The 27,330-nt window shown below is 35.3% G+C and overlaps 1 protein-coding gene across 2 annotated transcripts; it reads right to left on the reverse strand.

The window, feature by feature from the left end:
* Window positions 1-678: 678 nt before the first annotated feature.
* On the reverse strand, window positions 679-25,803 carry LOC144966364 (uncharacterized). 2 transcript variants are annotated; one of them, XM_078902706.1, is made up of 9 exons: window positions 25,659-25,803; window positions 23,123-23,308; window positions 14,706-14,820; window positions 11,485-12,362; window positions 8,829-8,962; window positions 8,372-8,598; window positions 7,844-7,940; window positions 3,331-3,447; window positions 679-2,705 (listed from the first exon to the last, which is right to left on the reverse strand). In XM_078902706.1, exons 2-9 carry the CDS (start codon window positions 23,276-23,278, stop codon window positions 2,495-2,497), a joined length of 1,935 nt encoding a protein of 644 aa, XP_078758832.1. In that variant the 5' UTR covers window positions 23,279-23,308; window positions 25,659-25,803; the 3' UTR covers window positions 679-2,494. The 2 variants fall into 2 exon arrangements, with proteins under 2 accessions (XP_078758832.1, XP_078758833.1); XM_078902707.1 differs by having other exon boundaries at window positions 8,829-8,932; window positions 25,659-25,795.
* Between the last annotated feature and the right edge of the window lie 1,527 nt (window positions 25,804-27,330).

The following is a 27,330-nucleotide window of genomic DNA, read 5'->3' on the forward strand; positions in this document are numbered from 1 at the left end:
TTGATTCAAAGAGGAGTAAGAGAGTTAATAAGTATCCAGAATAGTCCCATCACCTCATTTTAACTGAGACACTTGGAATGAAGAAGGTTTCGCAGTTTTTTCCTCGGCTTCTCTCATCTGAGCAGAATCAAAAAAGGATTAACATTTGCAAAAACCTTTTGAACATCAGTGAGAATAGCAGCTCGCTTCTAGAGACAATAATCACGGGTGATGAGACTTCTTTACTGCTAAACCCTGGAGGAAAAAATGCAATCATTGCAGTAGAAGGCAGCAAAATCACTGAAGAATGCCATTCAGGTAAAGAGCACAATGAAATTCAAGGTTCTTGATTTTGACTGAATCGTTCATTGAGAATTTGTACCTCAAGGTAACTCTGTGAACAAACACTTTTACTTCGAATTTTGTGGTTTTAAGAAAAGATGATGAAAGCAACCACAGCTTTAGGTATCTGTAAGATGGTTTTTACACCACAACAACTTCCCTGCATATTTGGTATTAGCAATTTCTGGCCTAAATGATGAACATAAAAATCATTGATCAACGTTCATACTCTCCAGACCTAGCACACTGTGTGACTTTTTCCTATTCTCAAACTTAAAATGGCACTAGAATGACATCGTTTTACAAGCATTGATGATATTCAGAGAATATTGAGAGGTGGTTGATTGATATTGTGAATTTGTTTTTTTTTGTTTTTAAGGGTTTTACGGCACTTGCAACACATTTAGGTTATATCAGTGCCAGTAAAAAGAAGAAAATGGGATAGTAAAACGTTCTAGAATTACAATTAAAGCACCCAAGAGAAAGTAAGACAAAGGGGAACTAGGAACAAATAGGGATCAGATGTAGATTCCAAGAACATACCACCAATGTACCATAAAATAAAGGTCTCAAATAAAGACAAAGGCAGATCCTGTTATATGGAAGAAAGAAAAAAGGTATTCTAGTTTTTACACATGTTAAAATTAAGATAGACAAAAAAAACCCCCCAAAAAACAAAACAAATGGCTTAAACAATTAAACATATCCACAATAATTGACATAAAGTATATTGACAATATTTCAACTTGAACATAAATGGTTGGTGAATGCAACAATACCAATCATAAATATACAATTTCAGTTATTCCTAAGATAATGTAATCCTTTTAATAGCAGAGCTTGTGCTAAAGCTAACCAACCTTTACCTCCAGGTGATAAATTTCTGTTTTAAATCTCTATCCAAACAAAAATTTTCACAGGAATGGCGAACACTGTTCCCAATTGATTCTGCTCTGGGCAGCTTCAACTACGGTTGATAACAAGGATGTGTACATAAAGCAATAACAAAAGTGTGGTCAATAAATAATTTCAGATGACCTATAACACACAGTATTCATTTTGGTTCATTGTCCAAACAAAGGTATTAACCAGAAAACTAAGACAAATATCAACAGCAGCATGAAATTAATGCATATAAATGTACAAATGAGGTCCTGAAATTAGTGTTAAAAATAGAGATTTAAAATTTTTCTTTTTTTTTTTGGGGGGGGGGGGGGGGGGTTACAGCGCTTGCATTTCACTCAAATTCAGAACTAGTAAAAGCGAGCTTGCAGAAATTAAATCAAGCTAACTTGCATAAGTAAGAAAAATAGTAATATATAGGGGATGAATCTAAAAGAGATCTAAGAACAATATGTCCTAATAATTATAGCTCATCTAAAACCACTGTAAAGTTCCAGACTGACAGCGCTACAGGATCTCTGAAAATAGGGATACACTTGAATGTTTACAAAATCAGCATTGCAGTAATATCCTGACATTACTATGGCATAATCAATAATGGAGAGATGATTTACAAGGAAAAAACATTATCTCTCATAATGGTCCCATTCCAGAACAACCAAGATGTAAAGCCACATAGAAATGACAAGACATTTAGGGGCATAGAAAAAATAGCAAGGCATTGGACCAGTAGAGAACCCACTGGCCCACGGGTGGATAACATTCCTCAACCCAAAGAGTGGTTAAGGTAAAGATTGGTTTGAAGAACTAAATATATTTCTTAGGGAAGAATCTGATAAACAGATCTGCGGAGTATTGAATTTCTTCAAAATTACAGCACACAAAAGGAACTAAAGCCAATTAACCAACGTCGATAAGGAAAAATAAAATTCCATTGTCAAGTGGAGAATATCAAATGAACTAAAATTAAGTTGTAAAAACTTTAAAATGTTTAAACTGCTAATAAAAGCACTACCAATAACAACAAAAAAATCTTTCATAAAATACATGAGTAAAAGAATACATTTGAAAAGATAAGACAAAAGAACCACTGTTTTGTTCTTGTTATTGTCTGATCCATACTTTAAACCAAACATAATCTTTCATAAATTTACTCATAAGACTTTGCTGAGACATCGTCTTTCAAAAAATAAATGAGTCATTTTCCAACAAATTGAAAATACGCAACAGAAACATTCTGCATTTTACAAATTATGGCTTGATACAGTTGCTATGATGATTGCTGAGACCATTTACAATCAACAGGATGCAATAAAGTGATGTGTTCTGCACCTCTAAGGGGCACCCTGTGTTGGGTGTAGTAGTCAATCATTTCAGGGATGGTGGTAAACTCTTTGCTATTTTTGCCTAGGATATAACGCAGACTGCCATCAAGCTGGGCTGACTGTTCTATTTGGACATGGATATACTGTTTGGCACTCCTGTAAAAAGCAATCACAAAGAAATGTCAATATATTTAAGTGTCACATCTGTTACTGCATGTGGATGTGAGGAACACAATTCACTTTGATGTAGAAAAATTGCCTTAATAGCTCTTACTTCTTGGAGATTTTAAATATTGATGTTCTATTTGAGATGTGAATTATGAATAAGGGGTTCATGGAGGAAGGGCAAAGAAATATGTAACCAAAGAAATTGGTTGAACGTGAAAGAGTTAACTATGTTGATTCAAGTGACAAAATAAAACTGCCACTGTGATTGAGTATCAATCCTTTTCTTACTCCTTATTCTAAAACTAGCAACTCTGCTACATCTGAAACGTAAAACTAATCACTGACACCACTACCCTTTCTCCCTTCTCTCTACAGCAGGCATTATACTATTTAATACAATTTTCTATTGAATTGCCTTAATTTGACAAATAAACTAATCGAACAAGTCGAAAATAACACTATTCCCTCATGACAAGTCAGAGAAATTATGATGTAGTTTGGAATAACTAAGGATGTGATGAAACAGGGTCACTTGGTGGTGGTTGATGAGAATTAGCCTCTTTTTTTAATTATTGAGAAACCTAAAAAAATATGCATGAAATAATAGACTTACTTTATGGAAAGGGAGTAAGACTTTCTGTCTGAGCTTATTCTTACAATAAAACTCCCTTCCTTGCAAACATAAAGCATCTGTTCAGCATCATCCCTTGATATATTTCCATGGAACCAGCTGAAATAATATATATTCAATAATTTCAAAATCAGAGTTACTTGTGAGAAAATGGTATTAATAACCCACAAATTTAAAATACAATTTTTGTGTGTGATAAATTAATAGATTTCTTGACCTTTAAAATAAAATAAAATTTATAAAACATATTGGTAAAAGTAACCAAATCGGTGGCCAAATATTGATGGTAGATCTGTGTCACGCACAATAGTCTCAAGACTCAATATGAGAAGCATCAATGACCGAGATTATCGGGACGAGGAAAAGTCTCAAGACCAAGGTCGAGGTCGAGACTTTTTCAATACTAAAAAGTTAATTCTTTGAATCTTCAACTATTTTATGACTTTTTTTTACAACCAAAGATGCAAATTTACGACCATTGACGACCTTTACGACCAAGACATCAAATTTACAAATTTACGACCTTGATGGACACCCTGTTCTAGTAGTGATAGTGGTAGAGATGGTGATGATGTGATAATGGTTGTAGCAGTGGTGGTAATTGAAGATGATGATGATGATGAGTGGTGATTGTTGTAGTAACAGTGGTGTTAGTAATCATTTTGACATGCTGGTGGTGGTTATTGTAAGGAAGGTAATGAAGATGACCTGGTAGTGGTTGTATTAGTGGTGGTAGTGATTGGTGTATTCATGTCGGTAGTGGTGATGATAATCTTGTGGTTGTATTTGAGTAAATAGTGATGGTGATGCGATGATGGCAGTAGTAGTGATGATGTGGTAGTGTCACACTAGTGGTGGTGTTGATGATGATTATGATGATGGTGACAATGATGATGATGATGATGTGGTTGTAGTTGTGGTGGGGGTGACGATGATGTGGTGGTAGTAGTAGTGGTGGGAATGATGATGAATTAGTGGTGGTTGTGGGAGTGGTTGTAGTGATGATGTTGTAGTGGTGTTAGCAATGATAGTGTGTTGGTGGTTGTAGTAGTGGTGGTATTGATGATAAAGTTGTCAATCTCACGGTCACTTTGATTATTTGATTTCTTGTGTATTGAAATAACAAGAGTGCCCCGCCTCTTTAAGCTCAAATCAGAGGAGATGTTGTCCATTGCAGTGAATAACACGAGTGCCATGTCTCTTTATCCTCAAATCAGAGTAGGTGCAATGCATTGCAGTACAAGCAAATGAGAAAAAAAGCTTACTGTGAAATAAATTACAGTACAACTGTTTCACTGTTCAGTGTAAAAATTGCCTTCTGTAGGTCGTTCACTTCGGACCCATTATGAGGAGGTGGGACACAACCTGGAAAATCTAGGTCCAGAAAAACTGTACCCCAGAATTCTGGGACATCCCATAAAAGTGGCACCCATGGACATGATGTCAAAGCTTTATTCACCCTTTCTGTATGTCTCTTTGAACGCAGTTATTTGTAACATAGCTTATTGCATCTGCACTTTTTCGACCCTTTTCTTTCTTTTTTTTATGTTCAGTGGTGTAGATCCCAAATTAAATAACCATAGACCATTATATGAACTTCCTCTTTAAATTTGAACCCATCGTCTGATGATCTACCAATTAAACTAGACAGAATCTTTGAAACTTAAAGAGATATAAAATAACTCTAAGATACATCCAATCCAATCCATTCTGTCACAGTTTCAACACTGAAGATAAATGCAACATTAGTGTGGATGATGTCAGGTTATGACAATCTTCTTCTTCTAGGTTCCATGCCTGGTCCAGGCTTCGGATACTGCATGAATTATCTCTCTCCATTCCTCCCTGTCTCTTGCTTTTTCAAACAGCTCTTGGATTCTTAGGTTGGTGAAGCCCTTCAGTTGGTCTATGAGTGTTTTTCTTTGTCTCCCCGGGCGCGTTTACCAGGTATTTTTCCACAACTTGCCAGGTATTCATTCTTATCTTTCCTTACTATGTGTCCGAAAAAGGATAGTTGTCGATCCGCTATTAAGGGCATTAGTTTCCTTTGTTGGTATGTTTGTTTTAGCACTTCTTTGTTCGTTTTGTGTGCAGTGTACGATATTCTCTGCATCCTTCTCAAACACCACATTTCAAAAGCTTCAATGTTCTTTTGTGTTTCTGCATTTGTAGTCCAGCTTTCGCATCCGTATAACAAGATTGGCCACACGTAGCACTTCAAGACTCGGAATCTAATCCCGAACGACATCTGTTTGTTTTTCAATATGTTTCCGAGGTCCATAAAGGCCTGTTTGGCTTGAGTTATTTTTGCTTGTATGTCTCGGTTACATCTTCTATCTGTTGTCACTATTGAACCCAGGTATTTAAAACTTTCTACGTTGGTAAGTTGCTCGCCGTGAATCTTTATATTGCAGGTGTTGTTGTTTTCGGGGTTTTTCTGTATTACAATGCATTCCGTTTTGGTGATATTCACTTCCATTCCCTTGGCTTCACTATCTACTACCACTTTGTCAACAATCTTTTGAAGTTGGATTTCTGATGTTGCAACGAGTACCGTATCGTCTGCGTATCTTATATTTTTTATGTTGTGACCTCCTACTTTTATTCCCTCCATATTAGTTATGCCCCTCATGATTGTTTCTTGGTATAGATTAAACAGATCTGGTGAGGCAACACACCTTTGACGGACTCCTTTCTTAATAGGAATGGAATTTCCTGTAGAGTTTCCGATTTTGATAGATGCCTGCTGGGTGTAGTATAATGTTTGCATGAGTCTGAGGTCTTTCTCATCAGCGCCAATGGAGTGCAGTTGTTTTAGTATTTCTTCGTGGCGTACTCTATCAAAAGCTTTTTTGTAGTCGACAAAACAGAGGTATAGTGGGGTCTGAACCTGTATAGCTCTTTCACTTAAAACACGGAGGAGGTATATTGCGTTCCTTGTCCCTCTGTCAGGTTGGAATCCATATTGTTCTTCTGCGATTTCGGGGTTAATCTTATTCCTTAGCCTGTTGATAATTATACGCAACAGTATTTTGTTGATGTGGCTTATTAAACTTATAGTTCTAAAATTTTCGCATCTGACTGCACCTGCTTTCTTTGGTATTGCTATGAAAATAGAGTTACAGAGATCTTCTGGAATTTTCCCAGTGTTGTATATATTGTTGAATAATATGTGAAGTTCATCAATTGCTAGATCTCCTAGGCTTTTTAATACCTCTACAGATATTTCATCAGGGCCTGTTGCTTTACCATCCCTCATTCGTTCCATGGCATGTTCAACTTCACTTTTGGTGATTTTTGGTCCGCTTAATGGTTCTTTGAATTTCAGTGGTGGTTCATTTCTATTTGGATCATTGTACAGTTCGCCTATGTATTCTACCCATCGGCTTTCTATATGTTGTTCTTCAAATAGCAGTTCCCCTTGTTTGTTCTGGATACAACTTCCTGCTGCTTTGCTTTTCCTTTTCCCTGATAGTTCTTTTATTCTTTGGTGAGCTTGTTGGGGGTTGGGTTTGTATTCTCTTTCGATTTCGCAGCATTTCCAGTCTAGATAGTTCTCGTGTGCCTCGATGCATTTGGATTTAATGTGGTTGTTCAATGTTTGGTATTCTGCAGACCCTCTGTTGCATTTACGTCTTTCTTCAAATAGGTTTAGAATTTCATTTGTCATCCATTCCTTTTTGCTGTTTATTTGAGCTATTGGTAAATGCTTTTCTGCAGTTGCTTTGACACACTTTTGGAATATATCAAATTGTTTTTCACATTTTTCGTTATCAGGTTCACTTTGGCTTTGTATCATGAGTGCACTTTCAAATTCTTCTCTCATTTTTGTTTGTATGCCATTGTCTTTGCATAACCTGTAATCCCTCTTTATTCTACCAGCTGTTCTCTGAATAGCTTTAAACTTTATCCTTACTGTACAAACAACTGGGACATGGTCACTGTCTACATCGGCGCCTGGGTAGGTTTTGCAATTTAATATGCCATTTCTGAATCTTGATGATACTGCTATAAAGTCTATCTGGTTCCTTGCTCTGTCCCGTGGTGATTGCCATGTCCAGGTTCTTCTTGGGTGTTGTTGAAACCAAGTGTTTGAAATCATTAATTTATTTGTTCTACACCAATCTGCCCAGATGTTTCCTCGTTCATTTCTGTCTCCAAGTCCATGTGGTCCAATAATGTCACCATCTCTGCCTCTGCCAATCTTAGCATTTAGGTCCCCCATTACCATAAGGACTTCTTGTGATTTACACATTCGTTTTGCTTTGTCTAGTGAATGGTAAAACTCTGTCATATCTGCATCTGTCGCCTCTTCTGTTGGTGCATAAACTTGAATAATATTGGTGTCAACTACAGGTCCTCTTAGCTTAACCAGCAAAACTCTGAGATTGCTACGTGCCCTTTGTAAAATTTGGTTGATTGTTGGTTATGACAATATATCATGATAATTATGTCCTCCGTATTTCTTTGATATGAAAAAATTCAAACATCTTACCTTTGATTTATTAATGGGATGGAGGGGTTGATACGTTGGCCAACAACAGCACTCCGTGATTTACCTTTCATGTTTGAGTTATCAATACTGTGATGACCTAGAAACACACACAAGAGATAATTTTGACTAAAAACCAGTGACAATAATCAAATATGGCGTCAGAGATACCATGTTTTCTCTCTCAGTTTTTATATGAATATGCTTTGTTTGTCGCTGTGCAGAATCAGAATTCACATCATCATGAAATTATAGGCATTAAATCCTTTCAATGATCAGAAAACCTTAGCAGTAGAATGATTAGAATGGATGCCTTAAAAAAAAAAAAAACTAAGAAAAAAAATGGCTAGGATTGATCTTAAGATCACAAGCTGTCTCAAAGATATTCTTTTGCCATGTTTTATCTCTCCCTGGCCTAGTACCATATAAAATTAAATATCTAATTTAAAATAAACATCTGTTGCACCACATAGACATTTAAAGCAGTCTAAAACTATTTTTAGCATTAGTAATATTATCTCTAATACTCACGTCCACGAGATATCAAGTTTGCTTTGGTTTCTTGTGCATTTTGTGAAACATGGTCTCTAGCATCTGAGGTAGATCGTATAATAGGTCCTGTTAAATTAGGGCCCACTCTGATTGGTTTATCACCGGCAGCTTGACGCGTTCGCTGTAGTTTATCTTGTAATTCTTTTTGTCTTCTTGAATTGTCCCAAGGCTCTTCATAAGTACTTGTGGCTTGCATATGAATTTGACTGTAAAGGAATGGTACCAAAAATAAAAGTTTTGAACCTTTCAAGGAAGTTGGTTTAGTTAGCTTGCTTTCATCAATTTTTAAATAGAAATTTTAGAAATGCAAATTCAACTTTTTCGGTTGATGTCAGGAAGTGTAAAGGGGTAATTTTTTTTTTAAAAAGGTGGCACTACAAATGTCATGTGACCAATCGATTTGAATGCCCATATTATTCAGTAATTTCAGTCTTACCTTAACCTTTCCTCTAAGATCTTATTTTTCAAATCCCAAGCATCCTCATAGGTATCAGAGGGTTGTTGCTGTGGTATCTGTAAGTTGGAGACAGGAACTTTCGGCTGAGGGACAGGATCATGACGAGTTTCAGTCTAATAATTTGAAAAAATATATTACAGCAGTAATGATTTGGGAAAATGATGGTTCACAGTAAATATTTTTTTTCTTTTTGGAATGTATAGCGGATTATTGCTCGACTCTCAAGCAAACATATTGGATTGAAATCTAAATAGAGTCAAGTTTTTTTTCTGACCCTTTGTTCACCTAGCAAAGGATGAGTAATTGAACCTATCTAATTTGGCAGAAGGTACTCTGTGAAGATTAATGCCCTATCCAAAGGATGATAAACAATCTCTCCAGTCAAGTTGCTGCTAGAAATTGGGGTGAAATTCAGCACCATAGGCCTTATGCAGAGCTGCCAACCCCATCTGATGAGAATGTGTACAATGGGACCTCAAAATGGGGGAGATTTCATAAAAATGAGTACAATCCTAAAAATCGACGGAAACGAACTATTGTGAAAGTAAGAGGAAGGTATACGTACATAAAGTCACACCGCACAAGCTCAATTGCAGCAACAATGATGTTCCCAAGACTATAATCCAATCCTTTCAGAATTCTACCTCCCAGCATGAAGATCATAATTGGTCAAAAAATATATGAATATCCACTTGGTCACCAGGGTTTCTCAACTCAAGGCTATTACAACTCAAGAAAACTGAAGTGACTCCGTACTCTGAAAATGGGTACAATCTTGGGGGAAATGCGTGCAAGCGTACAATTGCTGAAAATGCGTACAATCCGCATTTTTTGCAGTAGGTTGGCAGGTCTGCTTATGGCTGAGAATAAATTCTACAAGATTTTGGACTGAGAGCCTTGTTTAATGTGACTTCTCTTGATTAAATGTGTTAATCTTTTTAACCCACAACAGCTTACAAAGCTGTTCTATCTTAATTTATATAGAATAAAACAGTAAAATATGCAAGGCTAGATCAGGGTACTATCCATCTAAAGTGTAACCAAAAAAAAAATAAAAAAATAAAATTGTTATTTTTAAAAATAATTTTTAAAAACTTGACCTTTAAAATAGCGCAATATTCACTAAACGTGCTCAAAGTGCCTTACAAAGAGTCCCTGACCACAAGCAACACAGAATATGTAGAATGAGACATGACGCCTGTTAGGCGATGTTACCATTCTTATTTACAGAGACAATGATGTTACCGGTCAGGTGCTCATTTTACACCTGAGTAAGGTGAGAGAATGTGAGTAAAGTGTCTTTCACAAGGAATCACCTATGCACCAAGCAAGGCTCGAACCCAGGACCTTCTGATCTCAAAGCGAATGTCATACCACTGGACCACATAGCCACACAAGACAATTAAAGGATAAATTCCTTACAACATTCAATCCAAATGTTAGATTTCAGGATATATGTAGTCAAAGACAGTAATTGGAATGTTGCATTTTAGGAACAGCAGCTTAATTGGAACAGTCTATCAGAATGTATTTCATATTATCTGTAATAGTTAATCACAGGTCAATTAATTGGAATTAAATTAGAGCTTTCACTATTAATTATAATAGGAACTGAATTACAGGTTCATTCACTATGCACACACAGGGGTCATTGAGTCTATTTAAGACATAATCCCTTAAATTAAAATGTGTCCTTTTTCACACACTTGACTGTCTTGGGACACAACAAATATAATAATGACTATCTTTAAAGGTCTTTGGTGTAACAGGTTGTTTGATCTAGATAGGTCATACTATGTATATAAAATGACTGACTGAACAATGGTGACTGGAATTAGAAGAAATAGACAGATGGATAGACAGAAGGAGAAAGAGAGAGAGAGAGAGAGAGAGGGAGAGAGAGAGAGAGAGAGAGAGTGAGAGAGAGAGATGAAGAAAAGGAGAGATGGAGAGAGAGGAGAGAGAGAGATTATTATTATTATTATCATTCTTCTTCTTCTTCTTCTTCTTCTTCTTCTTCTTCTTCTTCTTCTTCTTATGATGATGATGATGATGATGATTATCATTATTATTACTATTATTTTATTATTATCATCATTAGTATCAGTATTATTATCTTCATTATTACTACTATTTTAATTACTTTTTCCCCTGTTACAAGAGCTGTAACCTAACAATAATTGCCTATTTGGACAATAAAGATTATTATCATTATTATCATTATTATTATTATTATTTTTATTATTATTATTATTATTATTATTATTATTATTATTATATTATTATTATTATTATTATTATTATTATTATTATATTATTATTATCATTATTTGTATCTTGTATGTTAGGTGATTAATTAGAGATGGCCAACTATCTACTGATCTTGTGCCTGTGTAATGTGCACTGCATCAACCTGTCATTATTATAGTATTCTTATTATTGCTGTGTTTAATGATATGAAACATGGAAAATAAAATTTAGATATATAATTGAAAGGAAGCATTAAACATATTTTATTATTGATAGTAGAATTGGTTAATGAAACGTCATTTAATTAAGAACGATTTCTCCTGAAAGGTTCTATTCCAAATAAGCAGCTTTGACAGCATTGATAATAAACTATGATAAAACTCACCTTTGATCGAGACACATCTTCAACAGCATCATGGTAAACTTCACCACCTTCTGATACTGTTGAAAACGTTCTTGCAAATTTAAGCTTTTCATCCAATTTCTTTTGATTTGAGAAACTATCCCATGCTTCTTCGTACACTTGGGGACTGCTTTCAAGAAAATTACTAGCTTCTGATTTTTTCCTAGAAAGCTTCTCCTCCTGCTCTTGCTTCAACCTCTTTGCTTTGAGGTCCCACGGTTCCTCATATACTTCTTCTTCAATAAACTGTGCTGGAATTTGCGATGATTCAGATTGACTTTGGTGAGGAAGTTGTGTTGAAGGCAGAGGATATTTTTGATTTAGTATCTGACTCTGAGTTTGGCTATCCACTTTCCTCCCAGGACCAACATTGTCTTTGCTGTTAGAATTGCTATAAGCTTGTTGTAATGGCCGATGGGAAGGATTGGGGACGACAGGAGGTGAATTGATGACACTGAGAGGTTGAGATTTGCGAATTTCTGAGGCTACTTCATATTCAATTTCTACAACTTTTTTGGGTGGTCGCCTCCTCTCAGATGGAAATTGGTCTTGATTTGGATCAAAACCAGCTGCTGTTGCAACATTGTATTCGGAACTGTCATCCTCATTCTTGGAAAGCACATAAGATGAGGAGGAAGAGGATGATTCTGTTGGAGGGTTTTTATTTATAATTTCATGCTGTGGAGATCTGACATGGGATTTTCTTGGTTTTGGTGATGGTTTCTTTTGTGAGGGAGGAACATGATAATCTTCAGGTGTTTGCTTGGCTAATTCGTACACCTCACCATCGTCATCCGAATCAGCATCCTCATCTTTTTTGCCTTTTCTGGCATTTGAAACATTGCCAGAAAATAAAGAATCTGAAAAAAAAAAAAAATATGACAAGGTGCGTAATTTAGAGTAGCTGCTGTAGCAACTAAATAATTCAATCCACTATTGCAAGGTGTTATAAATAGTTTCTAAAAGTTGACTTTTTGACTGTTATAAAGTCTATACTATTCCGAGAATGACCACAACAATATTAAGCTGGAATAAGAACCAAATAGGGTTCCACTCTTATGGATGAAATATTATCGTCATACAATGCTACACACCTATAAATGTTGCTATCAAGACGGAGAAAGTAAGGTTTTATGATTCATTACAAAGCATGGTATCAAAGTGCCTTAAAGAGATATAAAGATTGTCAAGGATGAACTTAATGTCATGAATGATTGAAAATGATAATAGAAGCAATGAACTAATCATGGGGAAGTTTGGAGAAGCAGTAAGAAATGAAAATGGTGAAATGTTAACTGAATTTTGTGCTTTTAATGGCCTTGTTAATGGAATAACCACCAAAAAAATGCACAAGATAACATGGGCATAACCAGACTGCAGAACAAACAAAAAATTGATCATTTTACGATTGCTAGTTTAAAAATTAGAACCCACTATATGTTAGAGTAAAACGAAGATTTACAAGGATCCCACTTTACTGTTAACCCTTATAAATCTTTAATTACAAGCTTTTCATGAGAGTGGATAAGAACAATTTGAAATTTAATGTCCTTGAAAAACAATGTCAAATGACTCCTGCACCATAAAAATAAATTTGAGGCCTTAACAAATTTGACTGATGAAAATATTAGTGATCACTGCAGTTTGGAAAACTTCAAAAATTATTCCTGTTCCAAAAAAAGAAAAATATTGAATCAATGAACAATCAAGTATATTATTGCTTGGGTGCTCAAATTTCTTACTGAGAGAGCACAGCACAGTGTGTTCAACTAGGACAAGGTGTGTCTTCGTGCATAACTAAAAATACTGGTACTCCTCAAGGTTGTGTATTAACCCCTGTCTTATTCACGATATACAAAACTGACTGTAGAAGTCAAGACCCGAGTGTACCTTAAATAAAGTTTGCAGATGACACTGCTCTTCAAGGCCTTTTGACAAATGGCAATGAAGTGGCTTATAGGCAAGAAATTGATTTGTGCCTTGGTGTGATGCCCATCACCTCGAGCTTTACATAAGCAAGACAAAGGAGCTAGTAATTGACTTTAGGAAAGTGAAGGAACCAATAGAACTGTTAAAATTAAAGGACCGATTAGTCCAGCAAGTACCTCACTAAAAATACCTTGGTGTAACGATTGATGACAGGCTCAAGTAGGATGAACACATAAAAATAATTAAACATAAGATGTGCAGATGTACTTATTTTTTGTCAAAAATTTCTCAAGTTAGAATTGATAAACCCTCTGCACATTATTTTATAAAGAAGAGATTGAAAGTGTCTTGTTGTTTTGTATAACTCAGCTTGAGGAGGCAAATGCTCAGCAGTGGAAAAGAGCAAAATAATTCAATTATTAAAAAATCTGTTAAATACTATATAAATGATGTTGACAATGTATATCTTTTTTTATATAAGAAATTTTGTATGAGTAAAACAAATAAAATATTAAATGACCAGCGTGAGCCATTAAGACCATCAGTTATTATGTCAGGAAGGAGTGTTCGCCCTTTCTCTATCTCAAATAAAACAGAGAGACACCAAAAATCATTTCTGTCGTCTAGTGTTAGGCTTTTCAATACCAAGCAATAATCATTTTATATAATTATTTTCGTTTTTTACCACCTAATAATGTAAATATTAAGTTATTAATTTATTTGTTTTGAAATACTTACAATGACAATTTTACAGTATTTAAATCATTCATATATAAAGCACCACTCTTATTTATATTTAAAAAATCATATATTATGACAAATTTTCATTATCTATTTATTTTACTATGTAAATTTAACACGCCTGTACAAAATATTTTCTTTTTTTTGGGGATGCAATAAAGTATTATTATTATTATTATTATTATTATTATTATTATTATTATTATTATTATTATTATTATTATTATAAAAATGATGACAGGTATGATGATAGCGTTTTCAAGTAAGACGTATAATGTAGATAGTTAACTAAACCAGGACCACAAAAAGAATAAAAAATTTAAAAAAATAAATTAAAAAAAAAAAAAACAACGACAAAAACCATTCACAATCCCCTAAGAAATTTTTTTTAATGACCTTAAACTGAACACTTGTGGGGCTGAATAATTGTTCGGTATGCTTGAGGCCAAATTTCTACAAACCAAATCTATTCAATTTCTCTGACTTGAATACTGGCTAAAAAAAACCCCAATGAAATAAATCACTTCACTCACCCTGAGGTTGAGCGTATCCCACTTCTACATCTGGTTTGTAATCATCCAAAGTGAGAGATGATTTCTTCTGCACTGATTTGCTATCCACAGGAACACAATATTCTCCAAGGCGGGGCTGGGTAGAGGAAGGTTTAGAAAACAGAAATTTGATAAAATACTTCCACATATCCACCACAGCATTAGCCAGAGGCAAAAATCAAAAATAGTGATCCATGAAAGATGATAAACGTGGTATTGCACAACACATAGAACATGTTAAAAACCACGGAAATAAGCAGAATAAATGTGCATATATTTTCATTCATTAATCTATTTTTCAATAATGGCGCTTCCTGATGAACGGAATCTATTATCCAAACCTCCAAGAAAAAATATTGCTTGCATTCAATCTCTTAACCAATGGCAATCATACACTGTGAAAGTTGTAGATCCATGTTTAACAACAAACAGTCAATGAGGAGGCATTTTACATGGAAAAGGTGAAATTAATCTTGTAATACAAGTTGGAATTCTAAAAGTGAAACAATATCACAAATTTCTGTAGGCCTGAATCAGACATTATCTCCTAATAATGAATACACATGGCACATAATATACAAACAAAACATATATCAAATTGTATTCATAAACAAACAAAATTATAATGGACACAATTCCTTTCAAATCAGAGGTCAGTTCACTTTGACATGGATAGGTAAATCAGGACTATACTAAAGGTAGCTCTCCCCCCCCCCCCCCCCCCCCCCCACCCCCCACTGCCACAAAACAAGCCTCCAACGCATCCCGTTTATACTACCACATACACAATCAAATACACATTTAGACAACACAAGGGCAAATACACATGATACATACACACGAAAACACAAACAGACCTACATACACACTCTCTCTTTCTCTCTCAAACACACAAACACATATACACACACACACAAACATACCCAAACACATACTCACGCATATTCAACTCTCACCCTAATTTGTTCACCATTCTAACAACTACTTGTCTGTTTGATAGGTTTAGTGAGATTAATCAACCCCATTACATCATGGTGAAAGTATGCGTTCAGTCAACCAGTCAATTCATTATAAAACAAAGTTGTTTTGGGAAAGGTGTGGGTGTGTGTGTGTGTGTGTGTGTGTGTGTATGTGTGTGTGAGTGTGTGTGTGAGAGTGTGAGTGTGTGTGTGTGTGTGTCAGCATACTGATATAGCCATTACCTGATGCCCCTTATCAATCAAAACCTGTCACCTTTGCACTTGATCAAACTTTGGCCACATTTATGTCATTACCTACTCTTTAAGCCTGCGATATCTCCCTCCAGAATTGTTGATATTTATCTATTTAAGAATGAAAATCTTTGACTGAATTACCATTCTTCATAACTGTCACAATTTGCAAATTATGTATTGTCAACCACATCAGCTATACTTGTATCTGGTGGTGTGCCTAAAAGTAACTTGTTGATGCAAGGTTTCATTTGATGATGGCGAAAGAACTCAACTCTTATGATTTTATGCTATGATGCCTGCATAATAAACATAATTAGGCTCATGCTAATTTGGATTTTCTTTTTTTTTTTATTTAACCCAAACATAGGGTTCAAATTCAAATCACAAATGCATCTATTGATAGCAAATCTGCCTCTACATTCTACAATAAATTTGATAATTTATATCTCAAATTTAAACTGATGCATAATGATCATTAAACTCAACAATGCTTTGTTTGTTCTACCAATATGCCATGCTTTACTATATACCCATTTCAAAGAGTACTAGTTATCTGTTAGGCATCTTTTTTGTACTAGCACTTTAAAAATATCTGTCACAGTCTGTCTTAAGCTAGGTACCCAACTACTTATTCACTCTCCTGTGGTTTGGTGTGTTCTAAATGCCTTACCTACAGTCATAATGCCAGATCCAGATTTTTCTGCATTGTTGCCTGCCCAGTCATTGACTGCTCAACATTGCTTGACTATGTCACAAGACCAAAAAAAAATATTTTTTAAAAATTAAGCTTTAAAAAACTAATGTGCTCAAAGCGCTTTACAAGGGGTCCCTGGCAAACAGCAACACTTAACATGTAGGATGGGACATTAAGCCTGTTGGGCAATAATACAAATATTTCGAACAGAGACAATGCCAGGTACTCATTTTACACCTGAGTATGTGAGAGAATGTGAGTAAAGAGTCTTTTCCAAGGACTCAACTATGCGTAAAGCAAGGTTCGAACCTAGGACCTTCTGATCTGAGAGCAAGTGTCATACCACTAGACCACATGGCCGCACAAGATTACGTATTACTTGGCCACTGACATATTTACCAACATGATGTTGCTGCTGATCAGATCAAGAATGAAGACTTTTGCAAAATACATGCACACACAAACACCAAACACACACACATATATACACACACACACAGAGGGGAGGGGGGAGTTCCTGAAAGCTCAGTTGGTAGAGCACTCATGTCACATGCTAAAGCAAGGGATCGATCCAGGGAAAAGAAATTATTTCCTGACACATTTTGAGGAATATAGGATAAGACTGCTGGAGAGAGTAAGGGTGGAGCAAGTGTGAAACGAACTGATAGTAAAGTTAGGTTATGTTATTAGATGTCAAATAAGACTCGCAAACAGTACAAAATGGTACAGTGAGGTTCTTCTCTTTTATTCAAATTTATTGCCAAACTTGTCTCCATGGTGGGCATTTAAGTAAAATCCATTTTGAAAAGCGGGCATTTAAAGTTATATTATTACAAAGAGAAACAATTCTACTTTACCAAATTAGCAGGCATTTATGATAAATGGGCATTAAGCCAGCAGGCTTTTAGGCATCATCAATTAGTCAGACCTGCCACTTCACAAAAAAGTAAATCAGTATGGAATTGTAAATAAATCAGAATTTGAGGGAAAATATCTAATGCAGGGTCCCCAGTCAAATCTCGAAAGATTTTTCAAGACCTCTCCACAGACCGATTGGGTATCCCAATCATCTACATAAAAAATGGATGTTACACTAAAATAAAAAAAGAATTGCAACATAGATCATTGGACTTCTCAGTCAATACTGATTTACAAGTGAGCCAACACCAAATAAATCAATTTAAATAATATTTTATACATGATACTACAAAATTACCTTTAAATCCTTTGCTAGCTTTAGTTGTTTACGTCAACAATACTTATTCTCCTGATCTCTTTAAATGATTCCAGTGTCTTGAGTGGGCCTAATACTAATGTTTAAAAATGTTGTCGACCCATCATTAATCCCTTTCTGTTCTTTTTAATGCTTAAATTCATAAAGAAATCGGATTTATATTTAATTTTTATCAAATCAAACCAATCCACCCTAATTGTGAAGATAAGCTCGTTTGACATTCGTCTTAGCACAAACTAAGAAAAGTAAGTTGCATTTGTCTAAATAGTCAAAGGGGGGGTCTGAATTGGCACAAGGATTGTCAGAATTGGAAGAATGATGTTGAATTGCGACAAGTGACTAGGTCCATTAAATCAAGGCCAAACACACAAGTACAGTCTGATAATGGACAAATATTTTACCTAGAATTTTTGCTTAATGGTGTTAGTAGGTACCACAAGAGACAATTTATAAATATTTAAAATTGACTTTTCTTACTATATTCATAAAGCATTCTGATAGTCATGGAAAACACTTTTTAAATTTTGAAAATCCATACATTAATAAGAAATTGAATTTTTTTGCTTGCCAATTGATGTAAAAAAATGTTCAAACTTTGACGTCATGTAACTAACCACTAAAAAGATTTATCATACTTGTGATACACATTTTTAAAGCTCAGTGACTTGGTAAATAAAATATAACAAGATTTGAACCAGACACAAATTTTTTCATAAATCTACCGTCTGTTGAAAATCCCCCAAAACACTCGCGAAACTAAATGGTTTGGCCTCCAGCATAATGAAATAGCATATTCCATATACTATATTAACAAAATGATCATACAAAATGACATGCAATTCACGTCAACGGGTAGAGAGTACTCCAGGGAAGAGATCCAATTATTTTCAGACATTTTCTTCAAATGGTCTTTGAAAAATAAAGAAGTGAACATCAGGAAACACGCAATTTTGCATGTTGGCAGAAAAATGGCTATAATCACGAGCAAAATGTATAAAAGATTAAATATCTCTCAAAATAATGGAGATAGAAGAAAATTATCACACATTATAGGAAACCGGACCTGCTGAATTAAAAAATCATCTCAACTTTTTGGTAGAGTCAATATTTCCTTCTCAAAATTCAACATGAAATCATGAATGATAAGCACACTGTTCGAACCAGCAGCATAAAATAATAAATCAACCTCTTAAGAAACCCCTATAATCTCAAAACATCATGTTTTTACTTCCACAACGTCTGTTTTCACTTGCATTTTACTTTATAGACTTGTCTGGTAATTGCTTGGCTTTGCCTTGGCCCTCTCTGGGATCCTTAACCGAAAGGGTGCAGCAAAATGTATTATTCCTATAATGGGGGATGGTTTTTCCACTGTAAATCGTCTCTTTGTATGTTATTAGGAGGGTATCGATATACGTTGGCGGTCGAGTGCTTTCCTCTAATGTGCCCAGCAGGTGTGTCTTTTGTGCCCTCAATCCCCTACCACCCCAAAGTCTTTTAGTGCCTTAAGGTCTATTACGCGTGACTGTATCCTGATTTCTGTGTTACTGAATGAACTGCTACCTTTTAGATAGGATGCTAGTTTGAAATAAAGTACTTTCCACCACACACACCCTAAAGACCTAGCCACCCGATTATTTATGATTAACGTCCCTTTGCTTGAGAGGCGAGTATTGTATGAATTGAGGTATCGCAAATCCCACTAATACCAAAACTGAAAAAAAAAGATCTCTTTATTTGCTTCTTTTCTCGTCTTAAATTTACATCTCTTCCCGATTTAAAACAAAAACATACCAAAAAAAAATACAAACAAACAAAAACAAATAAATACACGTCATCCTAATCCATTTTGATCCAGTTTTAATGGCGTAAAGAATGATTATTTAACTTCTACAGATATAACTGCTTCATTATCCACTAGTAACCCTTATTGTTCCTATACATAGTCTATCGCTATCATGAAAGCATCAGAAGTAAAAAACTGTTAGAAAACAAAGTGGCACTTCGATGTCTTATTTCTCCAATCTTATAACTATTACAAGTACCACTTTTGCCAAATAAAATAAACAATAGCAATGCTTTTTCAATTTTCTAACACATTGGGATGAATCATTGTGTGTCTTTTGTCTATTTATAAACTACAAGTAGTGGGTATTCCTATGCAATTGTTTTAAAAACGACATTACACCTTCGACCGTAAAAATCTACTTCAGTTCTAACGAGGTCAAACAATCATTTTGTCATAGCAACAACATGGCCGCCATGAGTGGAGAATGTGTGTATAAATTCGTCCCATGTTTTTTGTTTAGCAATAAATAAACATCGAGAGACAAACCAGATATGAAAAAAATTACATGTAGGGTAAGGTGGGGGAACTACACACCCGGGGTAATTCCACACCCACATTCATTATATATCTAGTTCTTCGCAGAAAGAATGCAAAAAGACCCAATCTACTGTTCAAAGTTTTAACTGCCTTTGATTTCTATTTCCTGTTTGAACACAAAAAGCAGCCACTTTTACTACTGTTGAATTCTGACAATTTTACAAGTTTTTACAAGGCCATTGAAGGTAAGTGCAACACTCATTGTTTTCAAATATTGCAAAATGTTGTTAAATTGTCTTCAACTTTGAAACTCAAGCTAGAAATGCTTAATCATTCATCGGATATGTAAAAATTTCCTCCAAACCGCTTCTTGATGTCTTAAGTAAGTTAAGACCCAAGCGGGTGTGGCATTGCCCCGATATAGTTTACTATTGTTTTTCTTAGAAAAGCACATAATCCAAAAGTCATTGGAAGTGTGAAGCCTATTAATCCTGTTTGAATAATAAGCCTTATTGTGAGCCCACATGATGTTACTTGTGTATGCCCATGCTTTAGAGCTGGATTTAGAAGGGATTTCTGTTAATGTTTTTCTCCTTTTTCTATAGAGATTGGCTAATCATGGTGATGAATTACAAGAAAAGACAGTGTCGTATGACCATGCAGATATGGTGAAAGCAGTCGATTTCGTACATCTGGAGGGATGGGCTGTAAATGTGCTGCCAAATTATACAACCTAAACTGGGGAACAGTCTGTGACCATGTCAAGAAACGATGAAGTAGAACAGGAGAAGACACTTACTGCTTACTCAAATCGCGAGACTGCACCCCCGGATCGATCTCCGTCCCTTTGATTGTGAATTGAGTGCTCTACCAACTGAGCTATTAGGACCCCCGCCTTGACCTATTGGTCTCATGTAATAGTCTACAAAGATTGCTGTTGTGTTCATTTCAGACGTTAATTATAGTTCCTGATTGTTTCATTCTCGTTTTTGCATGCTTGTCATGATGGGTGTGGAATTACCCCAAAATGTTGAATATGCAAATAAAGAGAAAAATTGGAATTTATGAAGTGTCATTCCTTTTTTTAATGTTATTTGTACAGAATCCAAGTGTGAATGGCTGTGGGATATTTGTATTCTGTTTGTGTGTTCACCTCATCAATAGAAACTTTATGACAATAAACTGAAAAAGTTGGGTGTTTATTTTTGTTTTTAAGGGTTTTACGGCACTTGCAACACATTTAGGTTATATCAGCGCCAGTAAAAAGGAAGAAAGTGGGATAGTAAAAAGTTCTAGAATTACAATTAAAAAGCACCCAAGAGAAAGGAAAACAAAGGAGAACTGGGAACAAATAGGGATCAGATGTAGATTCCAACAGCATACCACCAATGTACTTAGTTTGAGATCACCTATAAGTCTCATCTGGACACAACCACAAAATCCAGCAAAGAGGAATACACTCAAATGCTTACATTATACATTCAAAATAAATATAATAATACATAACAGAGAGATGATTTACAAGGAATAAAAATATCATCTCCCAAAACAATAACTATGCATTTGACTGTTTCCCTCCCAGCCAGGACTCTGACCAGGGCCAGGAAAAAAAAAACAAGTAATCTCATTCCAAGACAAAGACAGAAAGCATGTTGGAAAACAGATATAAGGGTGTAGAAGACACAGTATGTACCTCCCTGCCCACTATGGGAGGTCAGGATCCCCACCCAGAAAGTTGGGTGTGGAATTCCCCAACCTTGCTATATAAATTGATAAAAACAAAACGTCGTTCAATGAAAACCAAGGCTAGAAAGTCATCCAAAAAAGATTGCAGGTTAATAAAAACCGGAAAAATGAGGGGTTTATTTAGGCTGTTCCATCATTAAAATATACCCACTTACCGACCCGAGTTGTCAATTGAAATAACAATATTTATCGTATTCATTTTGTTTTAAACTATCTAAAACATAAACTATGAAGGTACTTTAATAAAATATTCATGTGGTTTTCGTAAACTCTTTTCTTTTTGTCAATAATTTGAGATCTCATTCTCCTGGCATTTTGAGTGTTATTACAAACCACAATCAGGTGTAAATAAAATCCGATAACACCCTAAAGCTGAAAACAAGGATTTGGTGGGCTTTTTTAAAATGCGATACCTCGGCCATTAAAAAATCTTCGTTAAAACAAATTGGTAGAAATAGAGATAAGATGTTTGTCTTTTAAATAGACACGCTTCAAAATTCATATCAATGATATGTCGGGATATTTAGCTGCTTTAAAGTTTAAAAAGGGTATTTTTGAACCTTAAATGCCCATTTTTTATTTTTGAAGTGGTACAGCTGAAACCTTCCTCTTTAAGACGATACCAAATTTAGCTCTGTATGTTTTTTAATGGCCGAGGTATTAATGGTTGAATGGCCCAGCTTAAAATTAGTTCTTTTCTGGACGTGTGACGCAAACTATGTTTTTTTTCTGCCACAAAAATGACGTCTATTGTGGTACCTAGTGTTAGCAACACATGCAACAGATATTTTCACAATTACTCTTGGCGTGTTTCCATAAGAAGTCATTCAGTTGAGGAAGCCATTTTGGGTGTCTGAATTGGAACACCCCATCATAAATGGCTATACTTCCCAAATGAATAATCAACAGTTGTTTTATAAAACCCAAGTAACAGAAGATTAATTCCAGAATATATCTTAGAGGGAAGATTTTCAATAAACACTTGTGAAACAAACAATTCATTACAATTATTATCATTAAATGATGCTTTGAATGAATGGATCACATTCACTCCTTCATAGATAATCAGCCCTTCAATCATCTTAAAATTTAAAGTAAATTTGAGAATGAAATTGAATTTTAAAAATAGCAAGAATTGGTTAAATGGTTTATAGATGTTACTTCTACAAAAGGCCAATGTTTTACCTTAGGTTGTGGCACTAATACATTTGTAAGAATGGCCCTGGAATATTCTTCTTGGGAGTATTTCTGGACAAAATCAACATTTGATGCAGTGCTTCTCTTACGCTTATCATCATCCCCCTGCCCATGACCCTTTTTATTCCTTCCCGACGACGACATCAGGAAATATCATGTTCGTTCTGTCATTTCCTGAAAATACAAAAAAAAAATACTGTCAAATATCATAAAAGGAAAACTTGATGGCTAATTTTGGGTTACTGATAGCCTAGTTTGTAGAGCACTCGCTTTACACGCAAAGGATCTGAGATAGATCATTGGTGAAGTCAGGATTTTTCTCTGACCCCCTTGTCCAACCAGCAGTGATTGGGTAGCTGGGTCTGTTAGATATGGCAGAAAGTACTTTGGGATAGACTAGTGTCCTGTCCAAAGGGTAACAAGCAATTGCTATTGTCTAGTACACACTATAGAAACTCTGACTCCGTGTGCCTAATAGCACTGAAGGACTTCTTTTTGATGGCTCATTTAAAAGAACTTTCAGCTTTTGTGATGCTACTTAAGTTCATCATAAATTTCATTTTTTTCTTCGTATGAGACACCTCTTCTTCTCACTTGATGTGCGTTACTGATACAGAGCAAATGGAAGGGGAATTACAAACTGGAATTGCCAAAATACAATATATTCAAACTAAAAACTATAATGTACATATCAGTAAGAGATCTATTTACCTGATATATATAACAGGTGATCACACAAAAGAAATGTGCCGTTTATTTATTTATTTCTATTGTAAAAAGTTATAAAGATATCTTTTAAAATTTTTTATTACTATTAGAACTATTCTTTATTAATGGAATTGCAAAATATCAAAATAATTGGTTTAACGGTTTTTTAATAATAGAGAATCTTGTAACACCACCTCACCTTAAAATTTCAATATCGAAAATATTAGAGAAAAATGATGCAACATTGCAGAGAGTAAAATGGCGACGATCTTAACATTTGTTGCCATTTTTAGTAAACATTAATTATGTCACAATGAACATTATTTTCATCATAATTCTCCTCATCATGTAAGATATCGTCTATATAGCACTCACATGCCTATTTTGATCCAATGATTACAAAGTTAGCCCCGCCGTCCTCTTTAATAACCCAACGCAGTCTCTTTTTCCAACTTGAAATGCAAATCCGAATTTCCTCAATGGTTATCTCCTCACAGCATAAAATTTATCTTTCTCTCAAGGTTTATTTGTGAATGCAGAGCTTTGTCCACTTTAAACATTCTTGATCAAAGAATTCCAAATTGCGTAATCCACCGATTCAGGCCTGGTGGTTGAGGCGGCCAGTTGTCTTTCTCCATGAAATATATTATATTCTTACTTCGAAGAAACGCTTGTATTCTTTTACACGTATGGGATGTAGTATCATCTTGTTGAAAAATTAAATTCCTTCCTGGATAAAGGTGTTCACAATCTGACAAAAGATTATCTTCCAATAGCGTCATCTTTTCAATATAAAAAATTTTAGGTGGTGTTACCAACTTTTATATTATTCAAAAACCGTTAATCTAATTATTTGGATATTTTGCAATTCTATTGATAGTAATAGTATTAATAATAGTATAAAAATTTGAAAGATTCCAGCACATTTTTTATGACCATCTGATATATATCACTCAAAAACAAAAAAAACAAAGAAGATACATTAAACTACCTCCCTCTCAGCTAGGATCCCTGCCAGAACCAGGATAAAAATACCAAAAAAAAAAAACAACCAAACAATGTTAATTCAGAACAAAGATGAAAATAATGTGGAAAGGGAAAACAGATTGGAGAGAGAAGACAGTAAGAGTGATCTCTCCACACACTATGGGACGTCAAAAGACTCCATCTCAGAATAACTCTCATCTAATAATATGTCTAATCTGAGATTGGTAATAGTAAAATACAAATGATTCAATACTAGGAAAAGGGTGGGGCGGGAATTTTACTTTTTTTCTACTGACACTGAGACATACAGTCGAACTTCAAAAAAACAAACGTCTTCTCTACTGTCGGCATTCAATTGTAATTTACAAGAAACGGAGGATAGGCTACCCTATCTGTTGGAAAATACAGGGGTGATAATAGCGAGAAGGTGCCACTGCCTCTATTCTCACCCAGGATGAGAGGTCGAATGTTTTTCTATTCTCACCCAGAATGAGAATAGAGGCAAAAAATAAAGCACCTAAGCCTAAAGTAGTCTCTTCTGCTTCTTATTCACTTACGGCATCTCTCTCTCTCTCTCTCTCTCTCTCTCTCTCTCTCTCTCTCTCTCTCTCTCTCTCATTCTCTTTTGAACGGCAGGTGAGAAAGAGACACAGAGGAAAAGCAAGCGAATTAGATTTTGGCATTACTTCAAAAATTAAAACGTGACTCATATAATTCGTTATAATAATGAATGACAGCCCAAATTATACTGAAACTGTTTATCATTGAGGTCCGGACAACAACAAAAATGACTGAAATGAGGTTGAGAGGGTTTTTTCCTCAATCCTACCTGTATGATCAACACATCTATATATTCCTTTCCATACATAAATATCTGGAACTTTTATTCCCTTCCGTGTTTCGATGAAAATCAATCTCTGTCAAATCTGGGGCTTTCGTCAATCCGGCAACAAATTAGAATCTTTTTTATTTATGGTATGAAAAGTATGAATTTGTAGAGCTCTTTTGTATAATGAAATAAGTTTACACATGGCAACATCAAGCGCACAAACACACACACACACACACACACACACACAGAGAGAGAGAGAGAGAGAGAGAGAGAGAGAGAGAGAGAGAGAGAGAGAGAGAGAGAGATCCCCCCCCCTTTTTTTTTTTCTACAAAGCCATAAAAACGAAAGATACATAGATCTAACTGCAATTTTTCCATAAATTGAATTGGTCGCAAATTATGTGGGTTGGTACTTTCTACCAGATCTAACTTAAATCCAGGTACCAACACTAAAAGTACCGGATGGCAAACCTCTGAAGCTGGATCGGAAACTGTCACTGTTTTTCCGTCGATATAGAGGGGCGAGGTCAGAAGGACAGAAAAAAAAAAAGTTTTAAAAAAGCTACCCGACTTTTCAGAATGTGTCCGTTGCTTTACCGATGCGCAATGTGAAAAATACTTGCTACGTGCCCTAATGGCAAAATAACACAATTAGCCATCCATGGTGAGTCATCTTTTCTTATTGTGCATATTCCACTACATATGTAGACGTCTACACAAAACTTTTAATATTCTATACTGGTCCAAACAAAAACAAAAAAAGAACAAAAACAAAAAAAAAAATCATGCAATCCAACTAACGTGTAAAAATTCGTAACTTCTACTTATTGTAGCTGAATGAAATTTTTCACTTAGAACCGTTATCTTATCAGTAAACGATTAGTGTATTATTTTTTCATGTCTGTTGTGATTTACGTGTTGCCACATGCACGTAAAAACTGTCACTCGCCAAAAACGATGTTTCTGTTTCAATAGCGGTCATGTCCACCGTTGGCATTCGTCACAGCTTGGCATCATCGGCAAATGGATGATATCAGCAGGGCTGTATTTGCCTCTGGGGATGTTGTTCCACTCTTCCACTAATGCACCAACCAACTGTTGACGGCCACGTGGTTGGTTGTCTCGCATCGGTAGCCTGTGCTTCAGCTCGTCTCAAACGTGCTCTATTGGTGATAGGTCTGGTGAAATGGCAGGCCATGACATTACATCGATTCCTTGTTGGCGTAAATACTCCAGAACAGTTCTAGCGACATGTGGACGGGTGTTGTCCTGTTGGGATATTATGTCCGTACCATGGGTGTTAATGTATGGATTTAGGATTGCAATGACTTTTGCATGCTTCCACGTCGGAGGGTACTTTCCCTTATCTAACGATCCTTCCAGTTATAGACCAATATCCCTACTTTGTTGCCTATATAAATTGCTTGAGAAAGTAATCCTAACAAGAATAACACCAGCCCTACAAACTGCTATCCCAAAAGAACAAGCTGTGTTCCAACAAAACAGATGCACAACAGAACAGGTCATAGCTCTTACCTCCCATATTGAATCAGGCTTTCAGAAAAGAATGAAAACTGGAACTGTGCTAATTGACTTGTCAACAGCATACGATACAGTGTGGACAGGTGGCCTTATGTTTAAATTAGCCAAGATTATCAAATGCAGAAAA

The sequence above is a fragment of the Berghia stephanieae genome, chromosome 2, assembly GCF_034508935.2.
Source record: "Berghia stephanieae isolate SIO BIC M18660-M18661 chromosome 2, UCSD_Bste_1.3, whole genome shotgun sequence".
Classification (NCBI taxonomy): domain Eukaryota; kingdom Metazoa; phylum Mollusca; class Gastropoda; order Nudibranchia; family Aeolidiidae; genus Berghia; species Berghia stephanieae.

Coding starts and splice junctions, on each gene's coding strand:
- LOC144966364 (XM_078902706.1), bottom strand. CDS start 23,278: ATGTCGTCGTCGGGAAGGAATAAAAAGGGTCATGGGCAGGGGGATGAT. Junction 12,363..14,705: donor GGGATACGCTCAACCTCAGG/GTGAGTGAAGTG, acceptor TTTTTTTTTCAG/ATTCTTTATTTTCTGGCAAT. Junction 8,963..11,484: donor AAGATGTGTCTCGATCAAAG/GTGAGTTTTATC, acceptor TCAAATTATTAG/ACTGAAACTCGTCATGATCC.